The 20,880-nt window shown below is 45.5% G+C and overlaps 1 protein-coding gene across 1 annotated transcript; it reads left to right on the top strand.

Annotated features, from left to right (window-relative positions):
* Positions 1-3,855: 3,855 nt before the first annotated feature.
* On the top strand, positions 3,856-6,083 carry LOC136474555 (aluminum-activated malate transporter 10-like). Its single transcript, XM_066472124.1, has 3 exons — positions 3,856-4,425; positions 4,538-4,675; positions 4,809-6,083. The coding sequence occupies exons 1-3, from the start codon at positions 4,080-4,082 to the stop codon at positions 5,813-5,815; spliced, it is 1,491 nt and encodes a 496-aa protein (XP_066328221.1). The 5' UTR covers positions 3,856-4,079; the 3' UTR covers positions 5,816-6,083.
* Positions 6,084-20,880: the final 14,797 nt, after the last annotated feature.

Genomic DNA, 20,880 nt, shown 5'->3' with positions numbered 1-20,880 from the left:
ACGGGCCTGTTGCACGGCAACTATGTGTAGTAGTGTGCCACTTTGAGGCTACTGCAATGGTTGGTACGCATCACTTGCACGGCCCACTGCACCCTAGTCTAGTCATTCCGAACCAATCTGCAATTTCGTGGACTCCACTCCACCAGAATCCAGATTCCAGAACGAGCAATAGAGACAGCGACCGATCACAAAAATGCACAACCACCTCGAACAAGTAGCTAGCATGCATCTCAATCCGTTCCGTGCGTGTGCGTGGCTCCATCACCGTCCCCGGACTCTGAACCAGTAGGCAGCTAGCATGTATTCCCGGCCGCTCGACGCTCGTCCCCGTGCCGATCGAAAGGATGCCCCGCCGCGAGCGATTCTGACATGCATAATCCGACTGTCTCGGCTTCAGATGACTCCGGGCGTCTTTCACCGTGCTTGTTTGATTTATAAGTCGTATTTTTTCAGCCAACGAACAGTATCGGCTTATCAGCCGTACGTTCATCCATCGGAGTGGGCGAGTGCTCGCCACTGTGCGCCATCCTATCCACCACCATTGAGCATTGACTGGTTCCCAACGCCGGAAGCAGAACGGGGCGCGTACGAGAAAGTGCGGCAGGGGTACGGTGCTGTAGCTGCTGCGGAGGGAGACGGCCAGTCGGCCACCAAGAGGAGGGAACCGAGGGGGGTGCCGCCGTCGTCGGCCCGTCGCCGTTCGCTGGCAACTTGGAGTTGGCGCGTGAATCGCGATGGATATTTCGGCCGGCAGCTCTGTTGGTTACAGCTGCGGCGTGCTGCCACTAGCTGAGGCACGAGCACGCTAGCAAGATAATTGCAGCTCTCGGTTGCTTCCACTCCATGGCTGATCTGGAGAGTGGAGACGGAACACCAACCAGATAAGCACTACCGATTTTTGTTCCCACGTTGTTTGCTAGGATTTCAGCTTCTTGGAAAAACTACTACTCCTATATGTTTCCCACTTCCAGTTTAGAATTCAAACATGTTTTATCCATTTCAGTTTCGGGTTCCAATTGTTTATTTGGAACCATTTCTTCGGTTCGCAGGAAGAGACTAAAACAACAGGATGGTGGAGGTAGCACTGCTTTGTTTTAGCATTAGAAAGAAACGAACCATGTGAAATCATCATGAAATTCTTGTGTGCTGCACATGCTTTCCAAAAACCTTTTCCCCCCTCGGTTTACAAAAGAAGTTCCCAAGTAAAGATCATTCTTTTTTTATTTTCTATGGGAAAAGGAAAGCAAAGGAAACTGGACTATGATTCTAGTATGAAACAGCGGTGCATGTGCATCCACTGATATGACTGCCTAGGTACAAATGGCTGCCGGCTAGTGCGATTAGCCCAAGTACAAGTAGTACCACGGGTTCCACGATCCAGTGGTTTCTCTGCTCTTTTTCCTTGCACTTTCCCTTAGGGCCTACGTGAAATCGAATATGCTCTTGAAATCCAATTTGGCTGCGATTGGAGCGAAAATGCCTGCATTTTGACCTTCTTTCATCCAAGTACATTTCTCTTGAAACAGAACTAACCTTTAGGGCCACATTTGTATGTCTATAATGTTTTAGGGGCCTTAATTTTTTTCTCATCATGTTTATATGTTTTATCACATCGAATGTTATCTTATCTCATTATTACTAATTGAAGGCTTAAAAGGAACTTTTATGTTAATATAATCCTCACGAGACGCGTTAGAAAAAAAAACCTTAAAAATTCTCACAATAATCATAAACATCTGGTCTTTGATTTTGTAGACTCTACCCATCATCATCAATACAACTATTGGACCTATTCTGTTTTACATGAAGTTACCCACATTTAACCCCCTAAATTTGCATATAACTCAATGACCTATACCATTATGAAAAAATAATTTAAAGCATCCCACCCCTATCATTTTCATTATGAAAGATACTAAAGTAATATCTAAATTTATATCTAAATTACCCAACCTATCATTATGAAAGATAATGCAAACTAAACCCAAGTTTGCTTTTGAGGAATTGCTTTTGAGGTACTAGGTAGGAGTAATTCACTTATATTCTTCTTATACATACTAATGTTGACCGCTTTTCTTTGTCATGTGCATTTTCCATGAAAACTCATCAACTAATGCATTTTTTTGAATCATAATACTAGCCATGACTCAAGATTTCAGCACTATATTATTATGGTTACAATCGTTAGAATCTGGAGAAGCTATGTGTGTGTGGTCAATTTCTTCGTTTTTTTGCATCTATTTTTTGTGGCTTTATGCTTTTATCTTATGTTAGTGCTTCTAGTTCTTCTCCCTCTTATTTATTTTGTATAATCATACTTTGTAAATGTGTTTCCCTTTAGGGCTACTTTGGTAGCCGGGAATCCCTCCAGGTTCCCGGGCTGTTCCCCGTGGAGAAAACCCACGCAGAAAGTTCTCACGGGGTTTCTCTCCAGCCAATTTGGAAGCCCACGATTCGGGTCCCTTGGCCCCGGGAGACACCATTTCCCCTGTGGAGATCCGCCAGGCCTCGTGACGCCGGGTAGCGCTCCTTGTTTCGCATCTCGCGACTCACGCTGCAACGCTTCTATCTCGCTTGGCCGCCACCACCTAGAGCTGGTTGTGTTCCAAACAGTGACCAGGGAAAGGGGAGTGAAGGCATGGGGTTTCAATTTGCCACTAAATCCCCGTCGGGGGGCTTCCTGTAGTCCTAAATGAAATATTTGCCATGACATGGTCACGAACAAACTTTGTAAATATGTTGTTTTTTATAAAGTAAATATGTCGTTTCTATGCAATAAAGTTGGCAACAGAAACGGTTCCTGTAGTTTTTCTAACATAATATATAGTTACAGTCTCTTCGCAAGTTTAACCATCTTTTCTCAGATTATGGTAAGTCAAAAGGGGTGTTTGGTTGCTAGCCACACTTCACTTTAGGCAAGTTTAACCATACCGACGAGTGTTTAGTTGTTAACTAAACTTAGACAAGATTTTTTGGGCTCCATATGTCAGAGTAAAGAAGGGCAAATTCTCTTAGATGATAGTGTGGCTTCAAATTTTCTAGTTATACTTATCTAAGGTTAGTTCTGGCAAATTATATGCCTAGGAACCAGACAACTCCAAAAGCGAGATCAATGATGCAAAAGAAGACATGAGAGGTTGTTACTAGTCAATGACGCGGAAGAAAGACTACCTGATTGGCCAAGAGGTAAGCAAAATGACCATGATCTCTTATGTAAGAAGGCCTAGAACGAATGGTACTGTCCGGCCCAACATTGTTTCTGTCCTCTTACGTACAGCATTATCATGTTTCTCAAAAAAAAAAAAACGTACAGCATTATCATTTCCTTGTTTTGCCAGTTCCGATTCATTTCAACTACTGCAGTTAACAAAGCACTAAAAAACATTTAAAGACCTTTTGGCCACATTTTACCAGCGCCATTTGTTTGAATCCCCAATGTGGAGTGGCGTTCTCACAAATAGCAAGCTTTACAAAGGCCCTTTAGCTACATTGGCTGATCAAAATCGCTCTCACCCAGAAACTAGAAAAAACAACCCACAAAAAACTTTGTGGCGAACAAACATATATTAGCTAGGATGATAAGAAATCGTGCCCTATCTGAACGTACTACCACACTAGCAATCCTATTGCCCATCCACTCGCGCGCATTTTTCTGTGGCCAATCCGCTTTCCAAAATGCATGTATGGCTGTTGCACATAGTCGTCGGCCTGCGTGCAGTGCAGCTTTTGTGCGCCGGGTTGGTCTTCCCTAATCTCTGCTTTTTGTGCCCTACGTCGAAGTCCAATACCCCCCAAGTTTGCTATATATATCAGTCTCCGGCTCTCACAACATTCCATGACAAGGAGATCAAGAAAGCCTAGCATTTTCTCTCATTCCTTTCCTCTGTTGGAAGGAGCAAGTGAGACAAACAAGCAACAAGAGCATCCAACAGACACACAGAGAGAGAGGTCAACCTCACTCACAGCAGTCAGCCACAGCACCAAATACACTGCAGGGGTCACATTCTGTCGCTGCGTTCTCACACGCTTACAATAGGGACCCAACCGGTCTTGGCAGCCGCGCTCGTGTACCGGTCAGCATGGACGCCGCTGCGAGGGAAGCGCAGAGTGGTCTGGAATGGCGGGTGACCGTGCCGGAGGGCGCGTCGGTGACCATGGAGCACGAGGCCGGCGGCCCTGCCGCGAGGGCGTGGGCGTGGCTGCTGGCCTGCTTGGCCAAGGCGTGGAGCAGGGTCGCCCGGTTCGCGAGTAAGGTGTGGAGGATCGCGGCAGATGATCCCCGGAAGGCGGTGCACGGGCTCAAGGTCGGCCTGGCGCTCGCGCTCGTCTCCGTGTTCTTCTACACCAGGCCCCTGTACGACGGCGTTGGTGGGGCTGCCATGTGGGCCATCATGACGGTCGTCGTTGTCTTCGAGTACACTGTCGGTGAGTCGACCGGCTTTGCTTGGCAGAGTCAGTGCACGCAGATGAGCTGCCATACATATGCGTGCATGCGTGCGTGGATATTGTCTTGACCAGCTGGTCTTTGCATGGGCAGGTGGCAGCGTGTACAAGTGTTTCAACCGGGTCGTTGCGACGGCGAGCGCCGGCGTTCTCGCGCTCGGCGTGCACTGGGTGGCGGACAGATCCGGCGAGCTCGAGCCGGTCATCGTCACTGGCTCCCTCTTTCTGCTGGGTACGTATTTTGCATTTGTCATTGCTTTGTGTGATAGTAATCTCTTAACCGACAACGATCGACAAGCCCCGCTCTCTCATCTGTATAAAATCACAGCATGCAGCACTGACACCAAAAGTGAATGTGCATGCAGCTGCGGCAGCCACCTTCTCGCGGTTCATCCCGACGGTGAAAGCGCGGTTCGACTACGGCGTGACCATCTTCATCCTGACGTACAGCCTGGTGGCCGTGTCTGGGTACCGCGTCGACCAGCTCGCGGCGCTGGCGCAGCAGCGGGTGTCCACCATCGGCATCGGCATCTTCATGTGCCTCGCCGTCAACCTGCTCATCTGCCCCGTGTGGTCCGGCGCGGAGCTGCACCTCCTCACCACGCGGAACATGGACAAGCTCGCGGACGCCGTGGAGGCCTGCGTCGAGGACTACTTCGCGGAGGCGGAGGAGGCGGCCGCGCGGCAGTCCAAGTCGTCGGACGGGTACAAGTGCGTGCTCAACTCCAAGGCGTCCGAGGACTCGCATGCCAACCTGGCGCGGTGGGAGCCCGCGCACGGCCGGTTCGGCTTCCGCCACCCCTACGGGCAGTACGCCAAGGTGGGCGCCGCGATGCGCGCGTGCGCCTACTGCGTGGAGGCCCTGAGCAGCTGCGCGGGCGCCGAGGTCCAGGCGCCCCCGCACGTGAAGCGCCTCCTCCGCGACGTGTGCACCCGGGTGGGCGCGTGGTGCGCGCGGGTGCTCAGGGAGGCGTCGCGCTCCGTCGCCACCATGACCACGTCCTCCTCCGGGGCCCTGGACTTCGCGGTGACGGACATGAACACGGCCGTGCAGGAGCTGCAGGGCGACATGCGGACGCTGCCGTCGACCGTTCTGGCCGTGAAGCTGCAGGCGGCAGAGACGACGTCCCTGATGGACACCATGCCCGTCTTCACCGTGGCGTCGCTGCTGGTGGAGATATCGGCGAGGGTCGAGGGCGTCGTGGACGCCGTCGACGAGCTGGCGACACTTGCGAGCTTCAAGCAGGTCGACGACGACGATGATGATGACGACAAGAAGGGAGAGACCGAGATGACGATCAAAGTGCACCCGTTGAACGAGCCGGACACCGACGAGGAATCACCGGAAAACAAGACGAGCAATAAGGCTTGATCGATAACCATGAAAAACCTCGACGATCTATCTCCAAACCAGGACGGCAGATCAGACACGACGAACTCGATAAGATTTAGCCTGGCGGGCGACACCATTTCATTATTACTAGATATATTATTTGAAGGCCTTGATTATTATTTTCCGTGGATCGGAGGAGCTCGATCACAGCTTCACATCCACGGCTGTATACAAGGGAATAAGAGCATAAGACCCGGTGGCCGGAGAATCATAGCAGTTGTGTACATAGGTTTACAAACCAAAGCATTTTGACACGGATCGTGCACAGAGGCAAGCAAAACGACGGCACTGCGTACTCTCTGTTTCTCGTGGTGCTTTCCCCTTCCCCGGCCGCGCGCAAGTTTCAATTTTTCTTGTGCACGTTGTTGCATTACAGCAGCGCCACTCACTAGGGGGGACGGGGACCTAATGCCGGTGCACGCGCATTGCCTCACGATCGCCACACCATGGCTCGCAGATTACAGGATGAAGGACAGAAAAGGTGATGGCAGCGTGCCGCAATTCATCATTTGTTTTCTTGAAAACATAGGGCACCTTGGAGAGACTAGTCAATAAGATATTAGGAATGTCAAAGTCACCGCATGACTCGTCCTCTGTCAAAGACACATCTCACACCAGTAAAAAAAATAGCTGAAAATGCAATCACACACTCTGAATAATGAAACTAGTTCGCCGCAACCCATTATTTAGTCCATGAGCTTGTAAAGGAATGATGATGAAATCCGTTAGCTCGCTGCGTGATAAAGGATTCAGAGGGATCGGAGCTGGATGGGGATGGGATTCGGCCTGGCTCATGGTGGAGTACAAAACTTCTGCACTGAAGAAACAGGTAGGCGATGATGAGATGATACATCATACGTATGCATATCTGAAACAGCAGGAGGGAACAAAGCAAGTACTAAAAGCGCCGACGAGCCACTACGCCGGTAGCTCCGGCACGAGCTCTCGGTCAGTCTGATCCCGGATCTGACCAGTCGCTGAGGGATAAGGATTTCACAAATATTTAATGGAAACGCCCTATTCGTTTGGCTGATAAGCAGTACTTTTTCAGCCAACGAACAATATTTTTCTCTCACAATAAATCAGCCAATAGTACTTTCAGCCATGACTTATCAGCTAAGCGAACAGGGCATATCTGTCAGCAGACACTTCCTTAAAACTTCGGTACCGCCTCTCTCATCTCATGTGCTCTGAGCAGCATGCTGAAAAGCCTAAAGTTTCGCACTCACAAACAAACTAGCACTCACGAATCTTTATCCATCAACTTGCTTGATCTGCAATTTAAGCACTGGCCGTATGGAAAGTAACCGTAACCGTCGGTGCAAAAGTTTATAAGCCACGTTCTCAAACCAAACCATTGTCGCTACAACGCCGGAGCCCGGAGTAATCCGCACGGCACGGGGCAACAGGTGACAAGCTCCAACAGTCTTGCTCCCTAAAGTCTAAGGTCCTCTTTGGTAGGGTTTTTGTCGGGGCTTTTTCAGCGATTTAATCAAAAGACTTGTCAAACATGTCCATATTAAAACGGCTTGTCAAGTCAAAACCAAATTAAATATGAAAAAGTTGAAGCCGTTTTAGCCTAGAAACCGAAGCCCTAAAAATATGCTTTTTCTGGCTTCACGATTTTTAGAGAAGCCAAAGTCCTACCAAAGAGGGTCTAAATAAGAAGGGCACAGCCGCATATATATATATAAATTCGATACAAGTTACAAATGCAAAAAAATATTAAAAGTTTGAGACTGTAATCTTGATGGGCCAAGAGATTCTGGCAACTTTCTCTTCTGGTCCAAGAAGAATTCAGATTTGGCCTGTTTAGCCACTTCTCGGCAGTGTCGATGGCCCCCCTCCCTGTACCCCCCAACAAATGTAAAAGCCATGTGGATCAGTTGTGGGCTAATTTCTCCTTCACTCAAACAATACATTGTTGGTGTCCTTTCAGCCCATTTTTCGTTCTTTAGGGCATGCTTGTTTGCTGGACATTGAAACCCACTGCCAGAATCGTGTGATCTGTTCTAGGCGTGCAACAATTTTGTTCCTTATGTGATTCCGCAAAAAAATAAAAAATCCTTATGTATAAATATAAATATTGTGTTCTACCTAAATTGCATGATTTGTTCCATATGTACAATGTCTCCCCTATATAAAGTCTTGTCCCACCTAAACAAACTTTTGTTCTTATAACTAACAGAAAAGTGGCCCACGCAAATACACAAGTAACTATCTCAACTTTTTCATTTAGACTTTTTTACTTGAAAAATATTTTTAATAGTTTTATTTCTTTGTTTGATTGTATTGGTCCTATCTCAACACACCCTCATTTCATCCATCGGTATCGGTACAAACTCCATGCGGCTATCATGGATCAATTTCTTAGCTTAAAGCTATCGCCACCTCTCTCTCACATACACACTCATATCCTATGACTGTGCGGTGTCTATCAATATAATGCTAAATCAATGTAGCCTTCGGTTTCCTCTTGGCCAGCCTCCGTTTCTCAATAAAATCATAAAACCATTATCCATGTTTCTTACTGGTTGTTCAATTTCTCGGCCCCTCTTCTAAATATATATTTTTGGACCATCTTATGTATTATAATGCATATTTGTAGTTGCCTTTTCCCGCTAAAAAGTCACTAGATTCATCGCAATACTGCTCATGTCTGTTGGAGCCACCACTACATCAAACAACCGATGAGTGTCATGTCATCGCGCCAACATCTATCGACACCCCAAGACTTCCCAAAGAAACTATAGAACCCTGTTAAGTGATTTTTTGATCTCAGATATGCTATCAATGCCACTCTACTTCATTGTTGTTTGCCAGATGAGAGTGTATTTGTTTTTACTTGTGATAAACTTCTCATGAAAAAATGGCGACAAGCAACCTTACTGTTGTAGGATCTACAGGAAGATAAAGAAGGCCTAGAGGGGGTGAATAGGCCTGTAAAAATTCAACTCAAAACTCTGTTAGAACAGAGGGCGGCACTGCCGGCCTTACAGGGCGGCACTGCCGCTCTACGAAAAATAATCTAACACAGTTGAGATTTAACAGAGATGAACCTGACCCCACTAGCTACTTAATCCTGCAATATAACTTCAAGATCCAGTTCGAAGACTGGATACCACAGAAACTTCACACAAATGTGAATCGAGCAACTAAACCCTAACAACAGCTAGCAATAAGATAAACAGCAAGTATAGTAAAGATGAAGCACGCAAGACACAAGATTTATCCCGTGGTTCAGTTCACCACTAAGGTTTGCCTAAGTCCACGTTGTTGAAGAAGCCACAAAAGGCTTGAGCTTGCCACAAAGGCTTGCCTTACCCTCGTTCTCAAATCAAGAGAGTGAACTCTTTAAGTGAGGGGTGATTTCTTAGCTTTCGAATGAGGTTACAAACCTCCTAAGGCTGCCACACAAGTTGGCAAGCACAAGGGCGACGCCTAGCCGGCTAGGAGCAAGCTTCAAGAGTAATAAACCCTAGAACCGCCGGCCAAACGTGAACCAAATGCTCTTAGACTTTGGGAATCAGTGGATCTTCTCTCCAATCGAGTTTTGCTGCATTTTCTCTCAAGTTTTGATGGTTGGAATCAATGATTAGCTTGAGGGATGGAGGAGCAACAATGGAGGAGAGAGGTGAGCTTTGGTTCTGTCTAGTTTCGAGCAGAATGATTCAGTGGAGAAGATGACCGTTGTGGATCGGGCATGAAGGGTATGAATACCCCCCGAGCCCAATGGTCAGTTAAGGGCAGCACTGCCGCTCTTAACAGGGCGGCACTGCCGCTCTAGCCAAAATAGGTAATATGATATCAAATTTGGCTGACTGTTTTGACTAGGTGGGAGGATGTAAATCTGAGAATTTGAGCACCTGATTCAACAGTTGACCAACTGTCCTAAAATCCCTCTTAATAGTACGGCTTTCTCTAAACTCAAATTCAAAACATAAAAGAATTTAAACACCCTTTGAGCTAGGTCTGGCCACCTTTTGTAATTAGGATACCTGCAACCTGTTCATCATCCTCATTCTTCGATTCTCTGCTTATCATCTTGATAAATCTCATTAGTCCTCTAATTTGGTGGTCATCGATACCAAAACCCACAATAGGGCTTGATTGCACTTACAATCTCCCATTTTTGGTAATTGATGACAACCCAATTAGAGCTTACAAATGATATAAAATCTATACTGAGATTTTCGAACCATGGGTGTAGGAGCCCCCCCCTAAATATGTGAATAGAGATTTGAATTCTCAATTTGACATAAAAGGCTATGATTCACATTTTAGGTGTGATGGAAACCTCCCCCTACATCTATGCCTGCTGTGGGGTGCTAAACAAAGTGTCACAGGAATAAACTTGATGCACATGACAGGTTTTATCAGTTCAAGCACATAAGATCATGGCTAATACAGCATAGGGCGGCACTGTCGGCCCTAGAGGGCGGCACTGCCGTCCTGATTATATTAGTCAGGTAGCAATCAAATTTCTACAGCATATCATGTGAATATAAAACAATCTAAAATCAGAATATGACAAGCTAAAATAGTAACCATGAATACATGTCCATATCCGAAGCAAATTAAGTCACAAAGTAGCATAATTTCATAAAATAGAGTTTTAAGCGACTCTCAAACTCACAACCTAACTACTCTCATCGGATCTGAACATCAAGCACAGCAGCGAAGAACATATGGTGTTGAAAAACTGTTGACCCCTCTAATTTTCTCCCCCTTTGGCATCAAGTACCAAAAAGAGAAGAAAAAGAAGAGAAATCACTCATCACTGTCGGAGTCAACACGGGCACGTCCGACGATGTGGGTGTGTGAAGTAAAGCGTGCTGAATGTCGTGGAGGTGCTGCTCTAGTTGAAGTAGAAGGCCCTAGCTAATCCATCGAAGGACGTGGTCTCCTGGAATATGTGCGAAACAAAGCTGCCTGAACCTGTGGATCGGCCTCTATAGGGTGAATCTCTGCACCAAGGTCCTACTGACTTAGGGGCTCCTCAAAATGCTATCCCTGTGGGTACCCATGGTACTGACTGAATGGCTCATATGAGTACCCATGCTGCTGATCATCTGGCTATTCATCATGGTGCTCATCTGCCTGATCCTGCTCCTCATCAGAAGAAGAAAGGCGAGGCAAGTTAGGAAACTGAGGTGGTGGCTGCACTGGTGGAAGTGGTGGCAGCCCTGCCATCTCCCTAGCATGCCTCACTGCTTCCCTATTCTCCATTTGATCCTCATAAGCAGTATGTGAAGCATATGCACAATGAGCAAAGATTGCCTTCATCCATGCACTCATCTTTCCCCACTTTGACTTCTTCTTTTATTCCCTAGCCCTAGACGGCTCAGGAATATCTCTCTGTGCAGCTCTAGAAGGGTGAAAGCCTGCTGCCCCACTATCTCTAGGTCCTCCAGAACTAGTGTGCTGAGTAGCTGATCCAAGTCTCCCTAAACCACCATGGGTCTTCTTGATCTTGTAAACAGTGTGTTCACAATCCTTTAGGGAACCACATGCCAGTCACTCTTTCAATCATAAACATGAGGTAAGGAGCATAGGGCAAAGATCTCCTCCCATCATCCTATGGCATATGCTAGCTCAACCCAAATGAATCTTGGAACATTAAACTTTTCACTGCTGGGAAACCTAGACAACACATTAGTGATATAGCCATTCAAATCTGTTGCATTGTCTTTAGGGTTGAGAGTGATCCTGAAAAGATTGTTCATGATGTAATAGAAACTCTTGAGCTTGGTCCTTGACCAATCAGGAACTGCAAGATTTTGATCCTCCCACATGAAGCTTACTTCCATTGGCTCAAGACGACGCTCATTATGAATCCTCTCATATCCCCTGTGGATGTGTCCAAAACCAAGAATACGACAGAAGGTGACAAAATCAATGCGATAATGTTGCCCATCAGTCATCCAATGAAGCTCATCCACTTCCCTATTCCAATAGTAAGTAGCATGGAACTGAGCAAGAATCTCCCTGTTCCAATCATACCTGAAACTCATGATGTCTGTCATCTCAAAGCGGTCACAGGTCTTGATTGCTGTAGCAAACTGATGATCATCCCTGCTCTCCAAGTCACCAAAGTCAATGTACTGCATCTTGCTAATCTTGCCCTTGACTTAGACAGAATGGCTGTAGCATAAAAATCAGATTGGAAAGCATTCCAAAATCTATAATCAATGCCATTTGATCTGTCAGAGGAGTAGGGATCAATCTCTCTGGCTTCACCTGTCTTCTTCCAACTCATGGAATAATCAACAACTCTATGATCATCACTGTTTTGGGGAGGAATGAGATCGAACCTATCAGTGTTATCTCTCATGTAGCTGCTATCAAACTCTGAAATGTGCAAAGGAGAATCAGGCCACACATGAATAGTTCTTCCCATCCTCTGAATGTTTTCCTCTTCAGCAATGTCTTCATCAAGATTTCTGTCTCTAGGAGTATAGCTCGCCTGTCCCCTGCCTCTCTTGACCTTTTGCTTGGTTGTCAACACCTTCCTTTTACCTCGGTCCATCTATGCAATTTAAATGAGACTTGATAAGAAACTGTATAAGATAATGAGTTAGACACAGCTGCAAGCAGGTTTTAACAAGAAAAAGAATTTTGAAAATGACACAGGAAGCTTTGCTGGATTTGGATTCAGCATGGTAGGGCGGCACTGCCGCCCCCTGAGGCTGGCACTGCCGCCCTCAGTTGCTTCACTATTTCATTTTCAACTTTCTCGTTCTGGTTAAATCCTATTTCCAACAGTGTCTATTCATCATCACAATTTTAGAATCACAGTCTAAGCAAGGAATACATGAAACCCTAGCCATGAATTTGAAAGATTGAGTATGAAAAACTTTAGAAACAATTTTTGATAAATGAATCCAATCCATTCTGAAATTCATTAGGATTTATGAGCTTGAGTATAGCAGTTAGAATCTGCTAGGGGTGCCATTAATGGTCCCAAGGGCGGCATTGCCGCTCTCCCTAAAATCATCCAACCGGTGAAATCCAAAATCAACTCGATTCAACCATCAAAAACCTTTCTAAACCCTTCATACTCCCCCTAGAAACTAAAATCCATGACTAAAAGCTTCACATTGCATAGATCGAAAGGGGTTAGGGTTTCACCTTGCTTCCAAACCGTTGGAGTGGAGGGAGAAGAGAAGAAACGGCTCGGCCAGGAGCCTCCTGCAGTGACTAGCGATGAAGAGACTTGGTCGGCAGCAGGGGCGGCACTATCGGGGTGGCAGGTCGCAAGAAATGGCGACGGCACGTGCTTGAGAGAGAGGAAGGGAGGAGCACAGGCATCGGCGTTGGCTGGGAGAGAAGGAGAGAGTTGGGTCAGGGGCCAGAGAAGGAATAAGTAGAAGAAAATAGGCCCCACAACCTAGCTAAAATTGGCTGAAAACGGCCCAGTTTTCAGAGAGCGGCACTGCCGGCCATAATGGGTGGCACTACCGCCCTGCCAATCTTGCAGGGATTACTCTGAAACTTTATGACTTCCTTCACCTTAGATATGGATATATATACTCTAAATATCATGACCAGTAAGCAATCACCAATACAGACAATGGTCATGACACTTAGTTGGCCTTTTAAATGATTTTGAAACACAATATAATATCTTTTTAAATCATTTTCCTATTTCACTAGGTTGTCAAACAGAGGTGTGCCATATTTCAAACCATGTTACGAGAATCAAGTATATTTAGCTCACTACGCAAAGCACAAAACCTTGACTCATCGAGAGGCTTAGTGAAGATATCGGCTAGTTGTTTTTCGGTGCTCACATGACGAATTTCGATATCTCCTTTGGTTTCGTGGTCTCTCAAGAAATGATGTCGGATGTCTATATGTTTGGTTCTTGAGTGGCTTACTGGATTGTTTGCAAGCTTTATGGCACTTTCATTGTCACACAAGAGTGGGATTTTGGTAAATTGACATCCGAAATCACGAAGGGTTTGCCTCATCCAAAGTAGTTGAGCACAACATGCACCGGCTGCAACATACTCGGCCTCGGCGGTGGAAAGGGCTACACAATTTTGCTTCTTAGAACTCCAAGACACTAGGGACCAGTCCAAGGAATTGACATGTCCCCGAAGTGCTTTTTCTATCTACCTTGCAACCGGCATAATCAGAATCCGAATAGCCAAGTAGATTGAACTTGGAGCCCTTGGGATACCACAAGCCAAGGTTAGGAGTGTGTACTAAATATCTCAAGATTCTTTTAACAGCCACTAAATGGCACTCTTTCGGGTTAGCTTGAAATCTAGCACACATGCACACACTAAGCATTATGTCCGGCCTAGATGCACATAAGTAAAGTAAAGAGCCGATCATGGAACGATATACCTTGATGTCGATGGCTTTCCCTTCTTCATTTAGATCAAGATGTCCATTAGTTGGCATGGGAGTTTTGATAGGCTTGGCATTCACCATGTCGAACTTGTTAAGCATATCATGGGTGTACTTGGTTTGGCTAATGAACGTCCCTTCCTTCATTTGCTTGATTTGAAATCCAAGGAAGAATTTCAGCTCACCCATCATGGACATCTCAAATCTCTTAGTCATAATCCTACTAAACTCATCACAATACACATGATTAGTACTACCAAATATTATGTCATCGACATATATTTGGCACACAAATATATCATTTCCAACTTTGTGAGTAAAGAGTGTAGGGTCGGCTTTGCCTATTTCAAAGCCTTGTTTGAGCAAGAATTCCTTAAGGCATTCATACCATGCTCTTGGTGCTTGCTTAAGCCCATAGAGCGCCTTTTGGAGTTTATAGACATGGTCGGGGAACTTGGGATCTTCAAATCCCGGTGGCTGCTCCACATACACCAACTCTTGTATTGGGCCGTTGAGGAATGCACTCTTGACATCCATTTGGTACAACTTGAAATCATGATGGGCAGCAAAGGCTAGAAGCATTCGGATTGCTTCAAGTCTTGCCACGGGTGCATATGTTTCTTCAAAGTCCAAGCCCTCTACTTGAGTGAAGCCTTGGGCCACCAATCTTGCCTTGTTCCTAGTCACCACGCCATTTTCATCTTGCTTGTTGCGGAAGACCCACTTGGTACCAATGACATTGGTGTTGGGCCTTTCCACCAATTTCCACACTTGATTTCTCTCAAAGTTGTTGAGCTCTTCTTGCATGGCCATGACCCAATCCGGATCTCCAAGTGCTTGTTCTACCTTGAGAGGTTCCAAAGAGGAAACAAACGAGTAATATTGACAAAAATTTGCTAAATGTGAACGAGTTGTTACCCCCTTTCGAATGCTCCCAAGAATGTTGTCAACGGGGTGATCCCGTTGTATAGTTTGACGTAGTCTTGGATGCTCAACACCTCCTTGTTCCTCTTCTAGGACCTTCAGCCTCTTCTTGTTCAAAGATAGGCTCTAGGTTGAGTCCTTGAGGTGGTGGAGTAGGAGTTGAAGGAACTGCTGCTGAGGTAGATGGGGATGGCACTGCCACCCTCATGAGCGGCACTGCTGCCCTGCTGATGTTCAGTAGGTGAGTGCTGCCCTCGTCGATGGAGTACGTCAGCGGAAATTTGTGCAGCAACAGCCTGGGGATCCTCATCATCAGTGGCTTGATCTTCTTGTGGCCTAATGTCGCCTATAGCCATTTGCTTGATTGCCTCACATGGTGGATCCTCCTTCCCTACAACACTTGAATCAACTTGCTCCACTTGAGAGCCATTAGATTCATCAAATGTCACATCTACCGTGACTTCAACTCTACCCATGGTTTTGTTGAAGACACGATAGGCATGCTCATTTGATCCATAACCAAGAAGAATGCCTTCATCAACTTTAGGTGCGAATTTAGAGGTTTTGGGTCTTTTGTTAAGTATAAAACACTTGCACCCAAACACTCTAAAGTATGACACCTTTGGTTTGTTACCGGTTAAAAGCTCATATGAAGTCTTCTTGAGTTTCTTGTGTAAGTAGAGACGGTTGATGGCATGGCAAGCGGTGTTGACGGCGTCACTCCAAAAGAGGTCCGACGTCTTGTATTCATCTAGCATTGTCCTTGCCATATCAAGAAGTGTACTGGTTCTTCCTCTCTACTACACCATTTTGTTGAGGGGTGTAAGGAGTTGAAAACTCATGCTTGATGCCCTCATCATCAAGAAACTCTTCAACTAGAGTGTTCTTGAATTCGGTCCCATTGTCACTTCTTATCTTTTTGATAGGAAGACCGAACTCTCTTTGTGCCCTTCTCACAAATATCTTGACTTTCTCTTGTACCTGGGACTTATCATAAACAAAGAACACCCAAGTGAAACGGGAATAATCATCAACAATAACTAGACCATATTTGTTACCCCCGATGCTTATGTAGGCGACCGGTCCAAAGAGATCCATGTGAATCAACTCCAACGGTTGTGTGGTGGTCATGATGCTCTTTGGTGGGTGAGGTACACCTACTTGCTTTCTGGCTTGGCAAGCACTACAAATCCTGTCTTTCTCAAATTGAATATTGGTTAGTCCAAGTATGTGGTTGTCTTTTAGGAGTTTGGCCAAGTTCCTCATCCCAACATGAGCTAGTCGGCGATGCCATAGCCAACTCATGCTAGATTTTGCCACTAAATAGGTCTCAAGCTTAGCTTTCCCTTTGCTGAAATCAACTAGGTAAAGCTTGTTCTTGAGGTGACCCGTAAAGACAATAGAGGAATCCTCCCTCTTAGAGACTTCCACACCCTTATCCGTGAAGAGACAATTGTAGCCCATCTCACATAATTGAGAAACGGACAGCAGATTGTACTTCAAGGAATCAACATGTAAGACATTTGTAATTGAATGATCAAGTGTAATAGCTACTTTACCAAGTCCAATCACACCCCCTTTTGAATTGTCACCAAATATGATATTCTCATCTGAATTTGTAGTTGGGGAGTATGATGAGAACATACTCCTTTCTCCGGTCATATGATTTGTACAGCCGCTGTCAAGCACCCAACTTGACCCACCGGAGGAGTATGCCTGCAACACAAGTTTAGTTCCTAGTTTTAGGTCCCCAAATATTCTTGGGGCCTTGCATGTTAGTCACAAGAACTTTAGGAACCCAAATGAAAGCATTATGATAAACATTTCGACCATTGCCAACAAACTTGGCAAACACCTCCCCTTTGCTGTTGTGCTGTAAAACAAAGTTAGAATTCCAAACATTGTGGATGTGTTTTTGCCTTTGGTTGGTAAGCATATCTATTTGAAGTGACCCAGATAGATTTCTTTGGTTTCTGGACAACCTGCTCTGGATGAGACACCTTCTTCTTGGGCTTGACATGAGCAGATGAGTAGGAGGTGGTCTTCCCTTTTCTGTGGGGGGCGGCACTGCCGCCCTTCACAGTGGCACTGCCGCCCATAGGCCGCGGTGCTGCTCTGGGCTGACCTTGTGCCACCATCTGTGCAGACCTATCTATACCTTCCTGCCCTTTGCTCATGAACTGAACACACTCATATCCATTGATTACCTTTCTCCCATTGGTTTTACCTCTATGAGTGTGCCCAAGCCCATCTTTGATGCGTGGATTTCTTCCATCTTTGTATTGTGGCCTCTTTGGTTTTTCACCTTTGCCACCTAGCAGGTTTCTTGCCTTCCATGCACCTTTTTTCCTAACATAGCATTGAGCCTAGCAATCTCCTTTTTCATAACCTCCAAGTTTGCAAGGTTAGTGGAATGAACATTTAAGTCAAGATTATAGCAATTTCCACATCCTTGGCTAGTGGAGGGAATAGAAGTGTCATTTGTGTTGGAGGGAAGTGGGGTGCTCTCACATAGAAGGTTATATTGCTTCTCAAGTTTGTTGTGCTTTTCAACTAAGACACAATACTTGTCATTGAGTGCAATATTTGCCTTCTTTGTGAGAGCATGTTCTCTTTGTTCTTCGGCCAAGGCCTTGTTCAAAGAGTCCACCTCACTTCTCTCTAACTCAAGAGCTTCCTTGCAGCCAATATACATCTTTTTCGGTTTCCTCAAGATAATCATCTCTATCGGCTAGCTCGGCTTTGACACTTTCTAATTCCTCCATTAGATTCATGATAAAGAGCTTGGTCTTAGAATCTAACTTTTTAGTCAATTTAGCATATTTCTCAACATCACTAGTATCATCATCACTAGAATCACTAAGTTCACTACTAGAGATGTCACTAGGAGGTGGAGGAGATTTGGCTCTTCGTTTTACCTTCTCACCCTTTGCCATAAGACAAACGTGAGTGGAGCGGTGGTCATCATCATCGGACATGTTGTTGAAGAGCCTTGATGTAGAGGATGGCTTTTGAATAGCCACGGTTGCAACTTTCACATCCTCTTCACTTGACTCCTTAGTTGAGTCCCACTCATGCCCAATGTGTGCCTCTCCCATTTGTTTGTATCTCTTTTTGTGTTCGTGCTTGCCTTCATTGTTGTCCCTCTTGTATTTGTTTTCTTTCTTGTCATAGGGACACTTAGCAATGAAGTGCTCCATGCTGCCACAATTGTAGCAAGTCCTCTTCTTCTTGTTGGGGAACCTTCTTTGCACTATTTTATACCCATTCTTTTTCAACCCCTTGTGATAGCTCTTCATGAACAAAGCCATGTCATCAATCTTCATATAATCAGCCCCATCATCTTCATCTTCACTTGAGGATGAACTTGGATCATCATTTTGTGGAGTTGACTTGATTTCCTTGGGTTGACTTGTTGATGCTTGCTTGCTGCCCTTTGCCTTGTTGGAGATGCCTTGATTGCTTGATTTATTGGCCTTGAGAGCTACTTCCTTGATTTTCATGCCTTCTAGCTTGGCTTGCAACTCACCAAGTCTTCTCCTCTCATTAGCTTCTTCTCTTTGCATGTCAAATGTCAACAATCTTCCTAAGCACATCATTAGGTGTGAAGTGCTCAAACTTCTTCTTATCCCTAATCAAGGTGACTACGGTCTCATTTCTTGGTGAGTAGGCTTCCAACATAACCTTCACCACTTTGTGATCATCAAGCTCATCACATCCATAGCCTCTAATCTTGCCCACCAAGGTCATCAATCTATCAAACATCTCTTGTGGCCCCTCTCCATCTACAATCACGAACCTATTGAGCTTGGCCATCAACAAATCAATCTTTGCCTTCCTTACTTTATCAACACCTTCATGTGCTAGATGCAAAGTGTCCCAAATCTGTTTTGCAACATTGACATTCATCACTCGGTTGTACTCATTTCCATCCAAGGCACTAAGAAGAATACTTGTGGCTTGGCCATTGAGATGGACAGCAGCTAGTTCTTCATTTGTTGGTGCTTTAGGATCTTCCGGTGGCTGCAATCCATTCACCATAATCTCCCAAAGACCGGGGTGAAGACCTACAAGATAGGCACTCATCAAGTGCTTCCACTTGGCAAAATTTGTCCCATCAAAATGAGGCAACTTGTCCGCGGACACATTGACAAAAGACCTTTTGTTATGGTTAGACAAATAAGAATAATTAAAGGATACGGCAGCATATTTGTTCTTGTTGTTGTTGCTGCCCTTGTCCTTGCTATCCTTCTTTTTGTCCTTGCTCTTCACCTCCTTGCTATCTTTTGAAGCATGGTATGACACATCATCATCTCCATCGTTCGAGCTACTAGAGAGCTCACTAGATGATGCATCATACTCATTCTTCTCTTGCTCTTGAGCTCTTGCTGCCCTTCTCTTAGCTCTTGCCTCTCTTGTGATTTTTCTAGCTTCTTTTCTCTTCTTCTTGTCTTTGAGCCGCTGCTCTTCCTTCTTCTTTTCTCTAGCTTCTCTTGTTGCGATCTTTGCGGCTTTTCTTTCTTTTCTTGCCTTTCTTCTTTCGGCATCGGTGGTCTTGGGTTCTTTGATGGTGGCATCACTTGCTGTGGACATGGACAGCTCGCTGCTGCTGCCAACATCCTCGACGTGCACACCACTTGCGTCCGCAACGCGAACGGTCTTCGAACCTTCTTCTTCTTCCATACTTCACGCGGTGAAGCGTATACGAAGCAACCTCGCTTTAATACCACTTGTAGGATCTACAGGAAGATTAAGAAGGCCTAGAGGGGGGGGTGAATAGGCCTGTAAAAATTCAACTCAAAACTCTATTAGAACAGAGGGCGGCACTGCCGCTCTACGAAAAATAATCTAACACAGTTGAGATTTAACAGAGATGAACCTGACCCCACTAGCTGCTTAATCCTGCAATATAACTTTAAGATCCAGTTCGAAGACTGGATACCACAGAAACTTCACACAAATGTGAATCGAGCAACTAAACCCTAATAATAGCTAGCAATAAGATAAAAAGCAAGTATAGTAAAGATGAAGCACGCAAGACACAAGATTTATCTCGTGGTTCAGCTCACCACTAAGGTTTGCCTAAGTCCACGTTGTTGAGGAAGCCACAAAAGGCTTGAGCTTGTCACAAAGGCTTACCTTACCCTTGTTCTCAAATCAAGAGAGTGAACTCTTGAAGTAAGGGGTGATTTCTTAGCTTTCGAATGAGGTTACAAACCTCCCAAGGCTGCCACACAAGTTGGCAAGCACAAGGGCGACGCCTAGCCGGCTAGGAGCAAGCTCCAAGAGTAACAAACCCTAGAACCGTCGGCCAAACATGAACCAAATGCTCTTAGACTTTGAGAATCAGTGGATCTTCTCTCCAATCGAGTTTTGCTGCCTTTTCTCTCAAGTTTTGATGGTTGGAATCAAGGATTAGCTTGAAGGATGGAGGAGCAACAATGGAGGAGAGAGGTGAGCTTTGGTTCTGTCTAGTTTTGAGTAGAATGATTCAGTGGAGAAGATGACCGTTGTGGGCCGGGGCTGAAGGGTATAAATACCCCTGAGCCCAACGGTCAGTTAAGGGCGGCACTGCCGCTCTTAACAGGGCGGCACTGCCGCCCTAGCCAAAATAGGTAATATGATATCAAATTTGGCTAGCTGTTTTGACTAGGTGGGAGGATGTAAATCTGAGAATTTGAGCACCTGATTCAACAATTGACCAACTGTCCTAAAATCCCTCTTAATAGTACGGCTTTCCCTAAACTCAAATTCAAACATAA

This window comes from Miscanthus floridulus, chromosome 8, assembly GCF_019320115.1.
Source record: "Miscanthus floridulus cultivar M001 chromosome 8, ASM1932011v1, whole genome shotgun sequence".
In the NCBI taxonomy this organism is placed as follows: Eukaryota; Viridiplantae; Streptophyta; class Magnoliopsida; order Poales; family Poaceae; genus Miscanthus; species Miscanthus floridulus.
This window is presented reverse-complemented; position numbering and strand designations above follow the sequence as displayed.